This window comes from Urocitellus parryii, chromosome 5 (assembly GCF_045843805.1).
Source record: "Urocitellus parryii isolate mUroPar1 chromosome 5, mUroPar1.hap1, whole genome shotgun sequence".
Lineage (NCBI taxonomy): Eukaryota > Metazoa > Chordata > Mammalia > Rodentia > Sciuridae > Urocitellus > Urocitellus parryii.
In genome coordinates this window covers 176,364,253-176,378,896 of record NC_135535.1, presented here as the reverse complement: position 1 = coordinate 176,378,896, position 14,644 = coordinate 176,364,253, and the positions used below count along the sequence as shown (strand labels likewise).

General features: G+C 36.1%; 1 protein-coding gene across 8 annotated transcripts in view; it reads left to right on the top strand.

Moving 5' to 3' along the window:
- The window catches only part of Cpeb3 (cytoplasmic polyadenylation element binding protein 3), a 180,548-nt gene that overhangs the window by 139,902 nt on the left and 26,002 nt on the right, over positions 1 to 14,644 (top strand). For all 8 annotated transcript variants that reach the window (XM_077798707.1, XM_026397363.2, XM_077798710.1 and 5 more), the window contains one exon: positions 10,177 to 10,291. In XM_077798707.1, coding sequence (XP_077654833.1) covers positions 10,177 to 10,291 — 115 coding nt within the window. The remainder of the gene's footprint in view (positions 1 to 10,176; positions 10,292 to 14,644) is intronic.

Below are 14,644 nucleotides of genomic sequence, written 5' to 3'. Positions count from 1 at the left end.
AAATGACAAAAATGAAAATATGATACACATTGTAGACTTTGGACAATTCATTTATACTTACAGGAATGAAAGAAAACTTCCTAGCTGAAGTGCCATTTGAACTAGGTCTTCAAGGATGAGAATTCGGAATTGCCAGGATAAGGGTAGATGTATGGGGAAATAAATATTTCAGGGAAAGGCCTCAGCATAAACACAGAAATGGGAACTTAAAAAAAAAAGAAATGGGAACTTTTGTGATATTAAAGGAGGATGTGTAGGTTAGTTAGTTGAAGCACAAATGTATGAAAGGGAACAGAAAGAAATTGGGGAAAAAATAGATAGAGTCTAAGTTATAGAGAACCTTGATTGGTTGCTTGTATCTTTTTTGTTCCTGGTATTTTTACTTAGACTTCATTCTCTACTTACTGCCTCCTCACACACAACGTTAATTTTATCTTAGCCCGGTTAAATCTGCCTTTGTGTGTCTATCTTAGAATGTATGGGTAAGCCATATCATCATGTGTATCATATGAAATCTTCAGCATCTTTTACCTTCTTTATTTATTTGTTTGGTCCTTGAATTCTTAGTCTGAATTCACCATTTGGGCATTTTCCATCACAGGAATTTTTCCAAAGCAGGAATTTCTCCTCTAAAATGAGAGAAATGCCTCCAATTCATAATGAATCCTATTTTTGGCTCTTAGTCTCTGAATTTGCAAAGGGTCCACAGTTTCTTAGAGTTTGAGACTTTAGAAACTATATTCCTTTTCCAGGAAGGTCAAGAAGATATTGCAGTTCCAGTGTACTGAATGGAAGTTGGTGAGCACATAGCCAATGCTGTCCCTTAAGAGATCATTTAGTGTTTATTAGAGTGTATTCCGAAGGACACTTGTTCCATCTGACAAGTATCTCAAAAGGATCATAGATGAAAGGTCTACTCATAACAATAATTATTGTCACTTATTGAGCAGTTGGTGCATTTTATATCCATTTTCTCCATTAATAAAAGGTTCAATAGACAGGAAACATTTAGGAAACATTAGTATATTAAGGTTCTGAGAAGTCTTACAATATATAAATTTGTGTAATATCATTTAATCCAGCATTTTATGTACCTGTTTTGGGGGTGATATTTGTACAGATTTCTTTAGAATTGGTTATTCCATGAAGTTCATTCAAACGATAGGCTTCTTTCCAGGAAAAACTTAGGTAACCTGAACTTTTATATGTGCATTCCTCTCAAGAGTTTCAGTAATCAGCATGCCAGTAACAACATCCTTGTCCTAGTACCATGGAGCTGTAAATACACATTTATGTAGACAAAATGGTCTGGCTGGAATGCAAGAGTGCCTGAGGCCATGAACCTGGAAGTTAAAATAGCTGACTGTAATTTTCATTGCTAAGTTGTTTTTCTGGAGCTTTTCTAACTGCTGGTTTTGTTAGTAGTTCTAAAAAAGAATCTGTTGGCCATTTATTTTCTGGTTTTGGTCAGTGCTGAGTATTGAACCCAAGGCCTTGGGCATGCTAGGCAGATGCTCTACCACTGACATGTACCCTCTAGAAACTGTTAATGTGTTGAATAAGTTTGGAGAGAGTAGTTAATCACTTATAAATAAAATTGCATTTTGAGACCATGGGGATGCTTTTACTGGCAGCCAATAGCCTACAGGATGGAAACCTTGCAGGTGAAGAGCATGATTATAATAGAAAGAGGTTGTATGGGCTTTGGGTCTGATAAAGCTGGAAATCCCAATAGGTTTTCCCTCTTCCAATCCTTAGATCTCTTATCTTTTATCTTAATTTTTGCAGTAAAGAGATAGGTTGAGGTTCAAGTGTAACTATATAAAAATGCCTAGCACATGATGCACGTACAAATTCTCAAAAATGCTAGTGGTTTCTTCTTCCTTTCATAGTTAGGCTTTATAAGCAATGTGAAAGAATCAGCAGTGGTGATCAATGCTAAGTAATTTTGATATCTAATGATATCAGAAATTTGCATTTATTAAGCCCAATCCCTAAGGTACCCACTGGTGACCAAACGCACTATATTCCCATGCCTCTGGAAGGTGGCTGTCAATGGAACGAGTAATCTGGGAGCTGTAGAAGGGCAGCTATTAGAAATGTTCCTGAGGTACCAGTATGAGGTACCAGTATGTTTGGTGAATGAACCTGTGTTCATTCACCAAACCTGAAAAGAGCATCTACTAGGGGTTGGGCACTATATGGGCAACTGGGACCCATGTGGTCTCAGTCTAAGAGGACTCTAAAAGGAGCCACAGGTACTCAGAGCTACAGTATTATAGTGAGTAGTTGTGGTGGGGGAATGGTCAATGGAGAGAGTGGTCAGAAGTTTCTGAGATAAGTCAGGAGAGCCTTTACAGAGAAAGTATTGACTTGAGTCTTCTGGCTATAGCATTTAATGGATGATAGTTTTATTAAATCAAGCACAGTGCAAGTATATACATAACATTTTGGGGATAACAAGAGATTGAACCCAAGAGCTCTTTGCCACTGAGTTATATCTCCAATCCTTTTAATTTTTTTTTTTTTTTGAGACAGTCTGCTAAGTTGCTGAGGCTAACCTTCAACTTGGGATCCTCCTGCATTAACCTCCCAAGCTGCTGGGATTACAGGCATGTGCCACAGCACCTGGCATACATGCTCTATTTCTATACTAAGTGCCCTTATGAAACAGTATAAAGAGTGCTGTGCTTGAGTCGGTCATCAGTAGCTGGAGGTCCCAGAGGGGCTGTATAACCTTCCATCAGGTAGGCTCTGCAGCTTGGTGCAGGTAGTAAGGGTTTTTCTTTTTATACCTGGACAATTTCCTAAGGCATGTGTTAGATCTGGAGTATCCTAGAACATGAGACAATTTCCCAGAGTTAATTTTGGCTGCCTATCTAAAAAGAATCCTGGCTCTTTTGATGAGGCCTTTGGGGGCGGGGGGGGGGGGGGGGACTACTTGTATCTAAGGAATAGTCTGAGTGCCAGAGTTACAACTTTTTGCCTTGAGGTCAAGAGCTGCCTAGGATACAGAATGCTTATCTAGACCAAAAACTTTGATCACCTACCAGGTTCCTTTCTATTTCCCCCAGAAGATACTGGGATGGCATCTCCTTTTTTCTCTCTGTTGGTTATGAAAGCAGCACTTGAGAATGATAGATGGCATCTAAATTCCTAGAAACTGGCTAATCTGTTCATTAGGGGGTTATGAGGTAAAAAGCAGGTTAATGATTATTCTTTGAAGAGTCCAAACCATAAATTTGCTGCTGTGGCCATTAGTTTTGATGATTAATAATAAAACAAACTCCTTATACTATGGAAGAGATAAATATGAGTTACAAACCACAAACTAGTTTATTTCTGATACTGCTAGGGCACTCTACTCATTTAGTGAGTTATGTGATGCTTAAAATAGAATTGCTGACAGTAGGGGATGGGTCTGAGTTCATTACCACGACAACTAACCAGTTATAGCTGTATGTCAGTGGACATGGGTTTAGCTGACTCATCCTGGCTTTTGGGATGAGCAGGGATGTTCCTGCTTGTTGGAGAGAGCAGTGCTCAGTCCTGATGGTTCTGCAGTATTGTTTTTCTGCTTCATCAAAATGAAAGGATTATAAGATTAGGGAGAGAAAATTGATGACTTTTTCCTGAAGACCCTGAGTAGGAGTTTGAAGGGTACTAAAAAGAGGGAAAAGGAAATAAATTAATGGGGAGGAGAGGGATAAGTTGGGGATGGTATCTGAGCTGAGTCATGTGCTTTATGGTAAAGAGCAAATGGATAAATGGCAGGGGAAGGAGTGTTGGCTCAAATAGTTCTCTGACCTGACCACCAGACTGTACTATTGTATTGTATTGTACTTTGAATAGTTTGGTTGCTTTTTAGACGGACAGATGAAAATGAAGCCACTATGCAGTAGGATATTCATGTGATGCAACGTTTTGTAACCTAAGGAGGTTACCAGACAGGGATAAAATATAGGGTGAGATGTTCAAAATGATCTCAAGACATTATTTATTGGTGGATGAGCATCTAAATACTAAATTGTGGTCTAAACTGAGAGAATTCTAGAGCCATAGGGAGGCTAGGTCGTGTTCAGAAACTTAAAACCCTGGGGTTTGATTAAAAAGTGCTCTTATAACTGGGTATGGTGGTGCATCCCTATAATCCCAGCTACTTCAGAGAATTGAAAGTTTCAGGTCAGCCTGGGCAAGTTAGCAAGAGCCTCTCTAAAAATAGAATTAAAAGAGCTGGCGGTGGGGGGGGGGGGGATGTGTAGCTTAGTGATAGAGTACTTGCCTTTTATGAGCAAGACCCTGAGTTCAATCCCTAGTACTACCAAAAAAAAAAAAACTGTTATGAAACCTGTGTTTTCTCTTTTACTATAATTAAAGATACAACAAAAATGCCCCCCACTTTTTTTCCATATAAAGAAGCTGATTTTTATTATAACTTTTATTACATAGAAGTTCAGTCCCCAGTACCAAACAAACAAATAAATCTGAGAATTCTTAAAAAAATAATACATAAATAGCAAGTTTTTCAGGGATGTTATGTTGAAGAAATCATATACTATTTCAGGATTATAAAAATACTTTTCTTGATTTTTCTTTCAGAGTTTACTTTTCACATTTAAGCCTTTAATAGCCTGCAGAGTGTGTGTGTGTGTGTGTCTGTGTGTGTGTGTGTGTTGAGCTTGATTAAGTAATAATATAACTTTCTCTTATTTTTCCATAAAATAACCTATTGCCCAGGTACTTGTCATTAAAACTTTTCTCAGTTCACCATTGACATTTTTTTCCCAGTACATACTTTTAATCTTACATAAGCACATATTACTGTATTTCTAGAATAATTTTTAAAAATACCTTTTTATGGTGGAAAAATTTTGGTAAAGTAGGCAAAATGGTAGTGAGTACCTAATTTCCCAACCCTAACAACCATCAATCATAAGAGGTTGTGAGGGGAATGGGAAAATAAACAAGGAGAGAAATGAATTACAGTAGATGGGGTAGAGAGAGAAGATGGGAGGGGAGGGGAGGGGGGATAGTAGAGGATAGGAAAGGTAGCAGAATACAACAGTTACTAATAGGGCATTATGTAAAAATGTGGATGTGTAACCGATGTGATTCTGCAATCTGTATTTGGGGTAAAATTGGGAGTTCATAACCAACTTGAATCTAATGTATGAAATATGATATGTCAAGAGCTCTGTAATGTTTAGAACAACTAATAAAAAAATTAAAATAAAATAAAATAAAATTGGCATCTGGGTAGTCTCATATGCAAAGAAGCAGAATCCAGAAATAGAATTGATTATATATATACAGAAAGTGACATAAAACAGCATTGATACTAAGTATATGGCAGTTAACATTTCCTTAGAAAGCCCCCCACTTTTAAATTAGGGATTGAATCTAGAGGCACTTTACCACTGAGCTACAATCTCAGTCCTTTTTACTTTTTATTTTTTTATTTTAAGATAGGGTCTCACTCAGTTGCTGAGGGTCTCTCTCAATTGCTGAGGCTGACCTCAAACTTGCTATTTTCCTGCCTCAGCCTCCTGAGTCACTGGGTTTATAGGAGTGTGCCACTGCACCCAGCAAAAATATATTTTTATATTGTAATTTTATACTTACAATATAAAAATATATTTTTATATTTGTAAATTTTCATTGAAATCTTTTTTAGCAAATAATGCTTTTGTATACCTGTTTAAAGAAGTGACCCACATTACATTTCTTGATATTTTTTCCTACCACTTGGCCTAATCTTATCCCTATTAATGGCCTTTAGTTTTAAGTATGATGAAACTTTAGTTTTTATATAGATCTATAATTAGATATTTCATTCTTTATTGACGACAAAATCATCAAATTGGTTTGCTAACATATTTTAATGCAGTTCAGTCAGAAAACTTTCAATTCTTTGAACAGCTAAAATTTAAACTTACTAATATTAAATTTACTCTTAAGTATTTAATGTTAGTTTCTATAAAAGCAAACCTTTCAGAGCAATAGCAGGAAATAAGCGAGAAAAAGGTCTAGGCTAGAGTGAAGCTTCTGCAACATTTTGTTATGTTAGTCATTACCTTAATATGAATACACACACACACACACACACACACGCACACATACACACACACGCATACACACACACGCGCACACACACACACACATACATGATGGTGCTGGGGATTGAACCCAGGACCTTGTGCATGGGAGGCAAGTACTCTGCCAACTGAACTATATCCCGAGCCTTAATATGTTGTATTTTGATAAACCACCTTAAGGGTAAAATAGAACAGGGCAGTATATTATACAAAGATATTAATGGGTGTTATGCAAAAAAGAAAGGGTTCCATGGAAATAACTTTTGAGATGCTGAGATAAACAGTGAACAAATTTCTTGCCTGTAGAATTCCTCAGAGTCTTTTAAATATGTCAGTGTATACTGTGAAACTCCCAAAGAGAAGATAATCTGTAGCTTTTCCCAAATACTACTTGTCTGGTTTATCAACAGTAGGGACCTGTGTTCCATAGAATGCATTTTGGGAAACCTTGAAAAGGAAAATTAGTACTTTCACTAAAAACTATTGATTTTATTTATGTTACAGTTGTTTAGATTTTTTTGAAGGCTGATGTTATTAAAGTCTCGGTGTGGTATGGTATTTATATCAGCAAGCTTTGTGTTTGATTTTGCCTTTATTCCTAAAAAGATTTTACCTTTGGAGATAAACACTTATACATGTTTTAATTTAAAAGATAAAATTTGAGAAGATACAGAATTCAGCCCAAAGTAGGTGTCCAGGTCCTAAGGAGAGCTTCCATAGGAATACATACTTAAAAAAGAAACTAAAGAAAAACTATTTTTGTATTTTCTCTTATAAATGCTATGGAAGAGAACATTGCATTGTGAGCTATGAGATAACTAAACCTTTCAAGCCAAAGATCATAGACCAGGACCCACAGGGTAGATCTGGCACTTTGTTTCACTTATACAGTGATTTTAACCGTTGAATTAGTTCCCAACATTTTAGAATCTTGATGTTTCACATAAAAATATGATTTTATAGCCACTCTTTAAGAAAAAGGACAACATTCTCATAAAAGGTAACTACTTGCTGGAGCTCAGAAGTGCCTGGTTCCTTCAGGAGTGGTTTCCTCCAGTGTATCACTGCCTGCCTGCTAACAGTGTCCTGGTGTCATGGTGCATTTATTCTACAGACTTTGAGCTTGTGTTGTAAGGACATAGCATGGCCAAAGGGTATGTGCCTCCCAAATGATATAGCAGCACCTCTTCCTAAAGTCACCTTTATAAACAAATGTGATTGGGTTGCTCCAAGAAGGATTGTTGGGATTCTGTTAGCTTCATTTAGGGGACTCTTCACTATTTCTGCATGATATCACTACTTGTTCCCAGAATGCTGAGTCTTTACTGTGTAGAGTAGGACCTCTTTGACAACACACTAGATGAGTCACTTCAAACATATACACATACAGAGCTGTCCCTATGTATATAAAAGTTGTATGGCTGAGGGAAATTTATATTGAATTAGGACAAAGTTCTAACTTTATTCATTCTCAAAAATGATTATTGAAGAAAAAATATAATTGAAAAGCAGTTCTTTTATTTATACTTAGCATTTTCATAGAATATTTGTATCAGCTTATGAAGTATATGATATTATAATACAGAAATAGACATAAAAATCAGGATCATGCTGGGAATGTAGGTCAGTGGTAGAGCTCTTGTCTGGCCTGTCCAAGGCCTTGGGTTCAATTCCCAGAATCAGCAAAAATAAAATAAAAATCAGGATCAGAAAGTATATCCACAGAGTAAGTCCAGATGAGACATTTGTATCTGGCCCTGAGGTCTAAAGCTATGGAGAAATATGCCTTATGAAAAAAAATTTCTTTTTCAGAGAGAAACCCCAGTGTAAGTGGAACTTCTTAAGTCTTAAGTACTTTTTAAGTACCACATTGTTACTTTTGCATAGTGCGTGTATAGAGGGTGCTCATGTTGGCCTGTGCTGACATTTTTCTAGTTTTGTAGAAGTGCCAGCTTTTGAGCAACAGTTTTCTGGTAGCAGCTGGGAAATACAAGTTTTGTGCCTATGGTTAATAAGCACTGTGTCCTGAGCCCTCTTGCTGTATTTTTATCTAATCTGTAATACCAAGAATATGGTAGAGGAAAAGGTTGTGTGTGATGTGATGAAGTGAGGGTGGAGGGAGGGAGTGTGGGGGCAGAAAAGGCAGTGATGGAGCTCTCAGCAGGAAGGTGTGAGATCTTCTGCAGGGTTCCTTTGAACAGTGGTAACCTACTGCTATTACAAAAGAGTTTGGTTTGATTAATGAAAACAGATCACTATGGATACCCCACAGCAACTGTTTGTTTGTTTGTTTGTTTTTGCTGTGGGGTGGGATGTAATGGGGACTGAACTCAGGGATGCTCAACCATTGAGTCATATCCCCAGCCCTATTTTTTATTTTATTTAGAGACAGGGTCTCACTGAATTGCTTTGCAGCTTTGCTTTTGCTGAGGCTGGCTTTGAACTCACCATCCTCCTGTCTTAGCCTCCTCAGCTTCTGGGATTAGGGCGTGCATCACCATGCCTGGCTGTTTTCATTTTCCAAACAAAGTGATCCATGACCAGCTGAGTACAGTGGTGTGTTCTTACAGTCCCAGCTACTTGGGAGGCTAAGGCAGTAGGATCACTTGAGTCCACAAGTTCAAAATCAGCCTGGGCAACTTATCAAGACTTTGTCTCAAAAAAAGGCAGGGGGAGGGGGGTAGTCCATGACAAATCTCAATTAGCATAAGGTAATTGGAATCACCTAACTGGGTCCCGAAGTTGCTTAACTGCTTTATTAAGAATAAGACTAGAAAAAGAGAGGATTCTTTGTAGAAAAAGATAACACTCTTTTCCTTTAATCTGTGATATTGGAATTGTTTTTGTAGTACCAGGAAATTATCATGTTTTTAATTAAAAATTAGTAATGGGTCCTTATGAAGACATTTAAAAGTGATGCTTTATAATGCTGGTGAATCTGCCTTTGTGGTAAATATCAAGGGAATGATGATTTAGCCAAACACCAAATTTTACAAGGAAAGAGCTGGATTTTTTTTTTCTTTTCATTTCATGCAATAAAGATGGAACAAATGTTTGAATGTTAAGAAAATTGCAGACAGGTCCAGGTTTTCAGTCTAAGGAAGAAATTAAGCTTTTGTGGCTTCTGACTGACTGGTAAGGGCAAAAGTGTCATAAAAAGCAAAATATTGGGTGAGGGTGAATTGACTAGCTTCTTAAGGGATGCATAGACTGTTTCTAAAGAGCAATGCCAGTTTTAGAGTGAATACAAGGCATTTTGAAAGTGCAATTGGCAAGCTGAGCACAGTGGTGCACACCTGTTATCCCAGCTAGATTGGATCACAAATTTGAGGCAACTTAGTGAGACCCTATCTCAAAATAAAAATAGCTGGGTGTGTATCTCATTGGTAGAACTCTTGCCTAGGGTGTGCAAGGTCCTGGGTTCATTCCCCAGAACAAAAAAAAAAAAAAAAGAAAGAAAAAGAAAAAAGAAAGAAAAGAACTGTATAAATCTTGTTTAGCAAAATCAAGTAAATTAATCAAAATTGGATGTCACTCTACATGCTTCATGTCTGATATCTCTGATAATTCCTTGCTAACTTGATGAGCATTAATCTAAGTTAAATCATGTTGTTAAAAGATAAGTACTTTAGATTTGGGAGGTTGATAAGAATTAAAAAGCCAGACATAGAGATAATACTTAGAAAATATTTCTAATACTCCTGTTCCCTTCCTTTTAAATGGGCTTTAAAAAGCTAAATGGTGTACTGTGACAGGTTGTAAAGAGACTATGATATGTTAAAATGAATCTGGTTCAAAACCCAAAACCTGCCAAAATGCTGCCTTTAAAAACCAAAAAAAAAAAAAAAAAAAGTCACCCATGGTTTTCTGGAGGTTTCCTGGTATGTGTCTGGAATGTTGAATAACTTCCCCAAGCTTTCTACATAGTCACTTCCTGCAAATTACCTTAACTAATTAACTGGATTTTGTTTGGGTCCTGTATGTTGTAAAATAAACAGATACGGGTTTGTCTTTAGTCATCTTATTTTCATTTGGGGTTGATGGAAATGAAGTAAGGACCAAGTAAACGACTTTTTTTCAGGTGCAAATTCGACCATGGAACCTAAGTGACAGTGACTTTGTAATGGATGGTTCTCAGCCTTTGGACCCCAGAAAAACTATCTTTGTTGGGGGAGTTCCACGACCCCTTCGAGCTGGTGAGTGGAAATAGTAACACCACAACAACAAAACCAACAACAAAATCCCCAATGTAATTTCATCCTAACAATGTTCTAGGTTTCCAGTCAGCTCCACACAATCTCCAAGAGAAGGCCATCATGTTGTTTTTCACTGAGCTGATTTTTTCACAATTATTTTCTCCCCAAATTCTTTATTTTTTTTTATGGTGCAAGGGTGAATTTCATTAAACCATCATGTTTCCTATTTAACTATGTTTAAAATATATATGTATAAAAATACATATATATGTATATATTTGCAGGGTAGCATTCTTATGACAGTTTGCATTGCTATGTGTGACAGAAAAAGAAGTCACCCATCAGAAATCTGTCCAGTGTGTCTGTGTGCCTACTCAGTGATGAGCCAGACCACTGCTGGAAATAATATTCCTGAGAATCAAACTGAATTCTTCCCAAGTGAGATAGATTCCTATTTTTGCTCATGGACTACAAGAAATGAATTATGGACTTTGGCATTTTTGTTATAACTTTATAAAAGCCTCCCTATTTTTTTTTAATTGTTTCTAATGATGTGATAAACTGTGCTGCTGAGATTGAGCAGAATCATAATTGCCTAAGAGCTTGAAGTGATGTGAACTGAAGACTTTTTTTTTTATTAAATCCAAAGACAAATCTAAGTAGCTGTGCATCAGCCTCCTGATAATCAATATTATTGCCAGTGGGATATAATAAATTTATTTCTAAGACTAAGTTTTTAGAGCACTTAGAATAAATGAATTAAAAAAAAAAACAAGCCAAAAATACAAGGTTCCATTGCCCCTACAGTTGCAGAAACACATTATCTCTGTGTTATTTGTAAGTAAGTAGACTTAGTTCTACCTAAAATATAAAACAAAAAGCAAATCATTAAAATTAAGTCATGAAAACAGAAATGTAAAAGATAACCTATAGTATTTGGTTCTATGACTTTGATGACTAATTTGAAAGTTTCTGAACATTTGCAACATAATTATTCAAATTTCAATTCCAGTTCACACCTAAAAGATAACTTTAGACCTATGTAAAGATATATTCATAATTCCATTTTGAAGGACTTTAAAGTTATAATTATGACTCTAGAGTTTATGATTTTACACTATTTCAGAAAGTCAAATAATTGTTGAGTCTTACCTCATTCTAATGGAAAACTGTGCCAAAACAAAGGAAGCAAAGCAGCAAAGATGGCCCCTCTTTATCTGCTATAAAGAATATCGTCTAGGAAGAACAAGCTCACTTGGGAATTGCAGTCCTTAGTTTCTAACTTAAATGTGCACTTTAAAAAAAAAATTATGAATGGTCGTGTTGTGGAATATTCCTGACTTTTTCTAATGGATGTTATATTTAGAAATGGAGAGGAATAAAATATTTTTTGGTATTCTTTTAAATGCATATGTAATCTACAAATGGACTTTCATTGCTAATATTCTTGGTATTCCTTTTTGCAACTAACTACAGGTATAAATTTAATATTCTAGTCCCTCTCCTTCTTTCTTAGATGGGAATCTGAAAAAAATATTCTGAAAGAAAAAGACCTACAATTACAAGTTAACAAAACGGAATTTAACTCCTACATCTATGTTTAAGTCACAGAAACTCCAGTTTATAAACTAAATTCCCTTTTATATTACTCATCCGTTATTCGGTCTGTTTGAATGATTTGGAAGGGTAGATATATCATTTTTCCTCCATAAATCCTATGAAGATGCATTTTCACATTTGCTCTATATCATTTTTCCTCCATAAATCCTATGAAGATGCATTTTTCACATTTGCTGTACTATCTCTCTGTCACCAAGACACAAAATTATATTCTTTAACAAGATGCTACAAGTTCTAGGACTAGACAAGAAATATATTTAGTTACCTAGTCAGACAGGGGATTTGTGGGTTTTGCCTAGAGAAAAGTATACCTTAAATTCTGTAAGTCTTGAGGTTCTCTTTTTTTAAAAACTAGATTTTTTTTGCCATAAAACTATTTTGCTTTCGTAGTTATTTGGGTATAATCTAAAAATCACTTAATCTAGTGGAAATGTTCCCCCCTTGCCAAAAAAATCCCATAAATGCAGCAACTTTCCAAGTGGCTAGATCATCTATATTAGTGTCCTATATTTTACTCTGTCTCCCAGAATTTCCAGATTAGAAGCCATGTGATCTAAACAAAAGAGTTATTATCTGTAGCTTTTATTCATGTGCATAGAGTTATGTTTCTTTGCAACACACTGAGTTTTGTGGACTCTTGGAATAGAAGATTATTTTTAAAGGAATTCAATTTGACTTTGCTATAAAATCTTAAATCAGTTACAATGTAGTTGACTTGAACAATAAACATTTATTAAACATCCACTGACAAACAAGCAAGTTGCATGTCATACCAAACTGAATGAACATCCCATCATCATGTTAAACAGGTCGTCATACTTACAAAGTCAAAGATTTCAGAACAGAATAAACAATAAATGCATCAATAGAATGCTAATTTAGGATTAATGGGAGGCTGATTTATATTCTTAGACATAATGATTCTTAGATCTTGTTTGAAGTACTTCAGTTTATAAACTAAATTACTTCCAAGAGGTATTGTAGTAATAAAATTCTAAAGTCTTAAAACTATTTTAGTCACTAAATCAACGAAACAGATGAGATTTTTTAGATGTTAACATGGATTTTCACTTTATCCTGGCCCCAAAATTGTCCTTTACCAAGTCAGAGTGACTCAAAATGTTATTACTCCAGAGTTATTCCTTTGGATTACGTGAGGATTTTTGTTAGTTTGTTTTTGTTTTTAATCTTTGAAATTTCCCCACTGTAAGTCCAGGAACCTTCATCACTAATAGTTATTCTAAATTAGCCTTTATCCCTCCAAACAGAAACTATAAACAGAAATACAGGAACAAGGCAACCTGTTTCAAGCAGTATTGTCCTGACCGAGTTTGGGTTATATCTTCTGGTCCTTTCACCAGCCCTCCTTTTTAAAATTAAGGTTTTGGGAAAAAAGCACAGGTCTAGAAAAATTAACCAGAAAATGGGAAAATATCAAAGGAAAATCTAGATTTAGATGAGTTTTCTTATCACCTTTGATGAATTTCTCTAGGTCATATAATATATGTTCTTATCATCTCATCTGTCAGTGACTGTAGCAAGCCAAAGATGAAGTATAGTGTTCCTTAGATCTTTATTTCTCTGTATGTATGCCCTATCTCATCTCATCTCCCTGCTGGGAAAGGCTGTACGTAGACCCACCATGCCACCTTGTGGTTAAAATTTTTACATTCTTTGGAGAGTTGGTACAGGGAAATGGTGCTCTACCTGCTGCCACCTGGAAGTAGTGCACATTGCCACTCTCCATTCAAGTAATATGAGCAATGTGTCTTCCTGAATGTCCATGAGAAATAGCCCTGTTGCATATCCACATGGCATTAAGACCTCTCCAAAGGCACACCTCAGCTGGGGGTCATGAGGAGACCATCAGGATAAGGGGAGAATCAAATATTTAGTCCCCACATACTCCCCCAGTTTATTAACATGTGTATTTCTCTGATTCCAGCTTCTTGGCTTAAGCATATGATTTGAGGACTGCTGTAGTGACCAGGCTTTGTGATCCACCCACTCCTGACCTTGATTAGGCTTGAAAAGCCCTTGTTCTTTCTAATCAGAGGCATGTGAGCTGTTCTTTCACTTCATGACTTCCTTCCAACATTTTTTTGGACTAGGCCCTGCAGAACAAATCAATCTTGAAAGATGGCTTATCCGAACCCTTGGAACCTACCATTTGCTTGATCATCCTTGGATCTCCTATCTTTCCTGACTATTATTCTGATAACTGTTTTCTTTCTTTTTTTGCCCTACTAATATTCTTTGATGGATTCTGAAATTTCCTTCTCTAAGCTCTCCTCCCTTACTCTATTATGAGGATAGCTTTTCTGTGGGATGTTTTTTGTTTTGAGGAGCTGGGTCTCATGCATGCTAGACAATCCCTATTCCTAGCGCTGGGAGGTAAAACCTTCTGAGGTAAATATTCAGTGATACATGTCATATATGGGGAGAATATGTAGCATGAATTTTTCTAAGATTATTGATTCCACACATTCTGTATAAACATTACCTAATTCATATGAATTGGGAAGCATCCCAATTTGTGATTTAGGAAAGAGGAGTATTGTAACCACGCTTTTTGTTGTTGTTGTTCTGTGAAGTAGTAGCACGCCAAAATCATCCTGTATCAAATTTCTCAACAGCAGAATTTTTTTTTTTTTTACCTAGTCCAAAGTTTGGTATGAAATGTCCCAAATAAATTCCAGATTTAACACACTGATTCAATTAGTTGCATTTGTC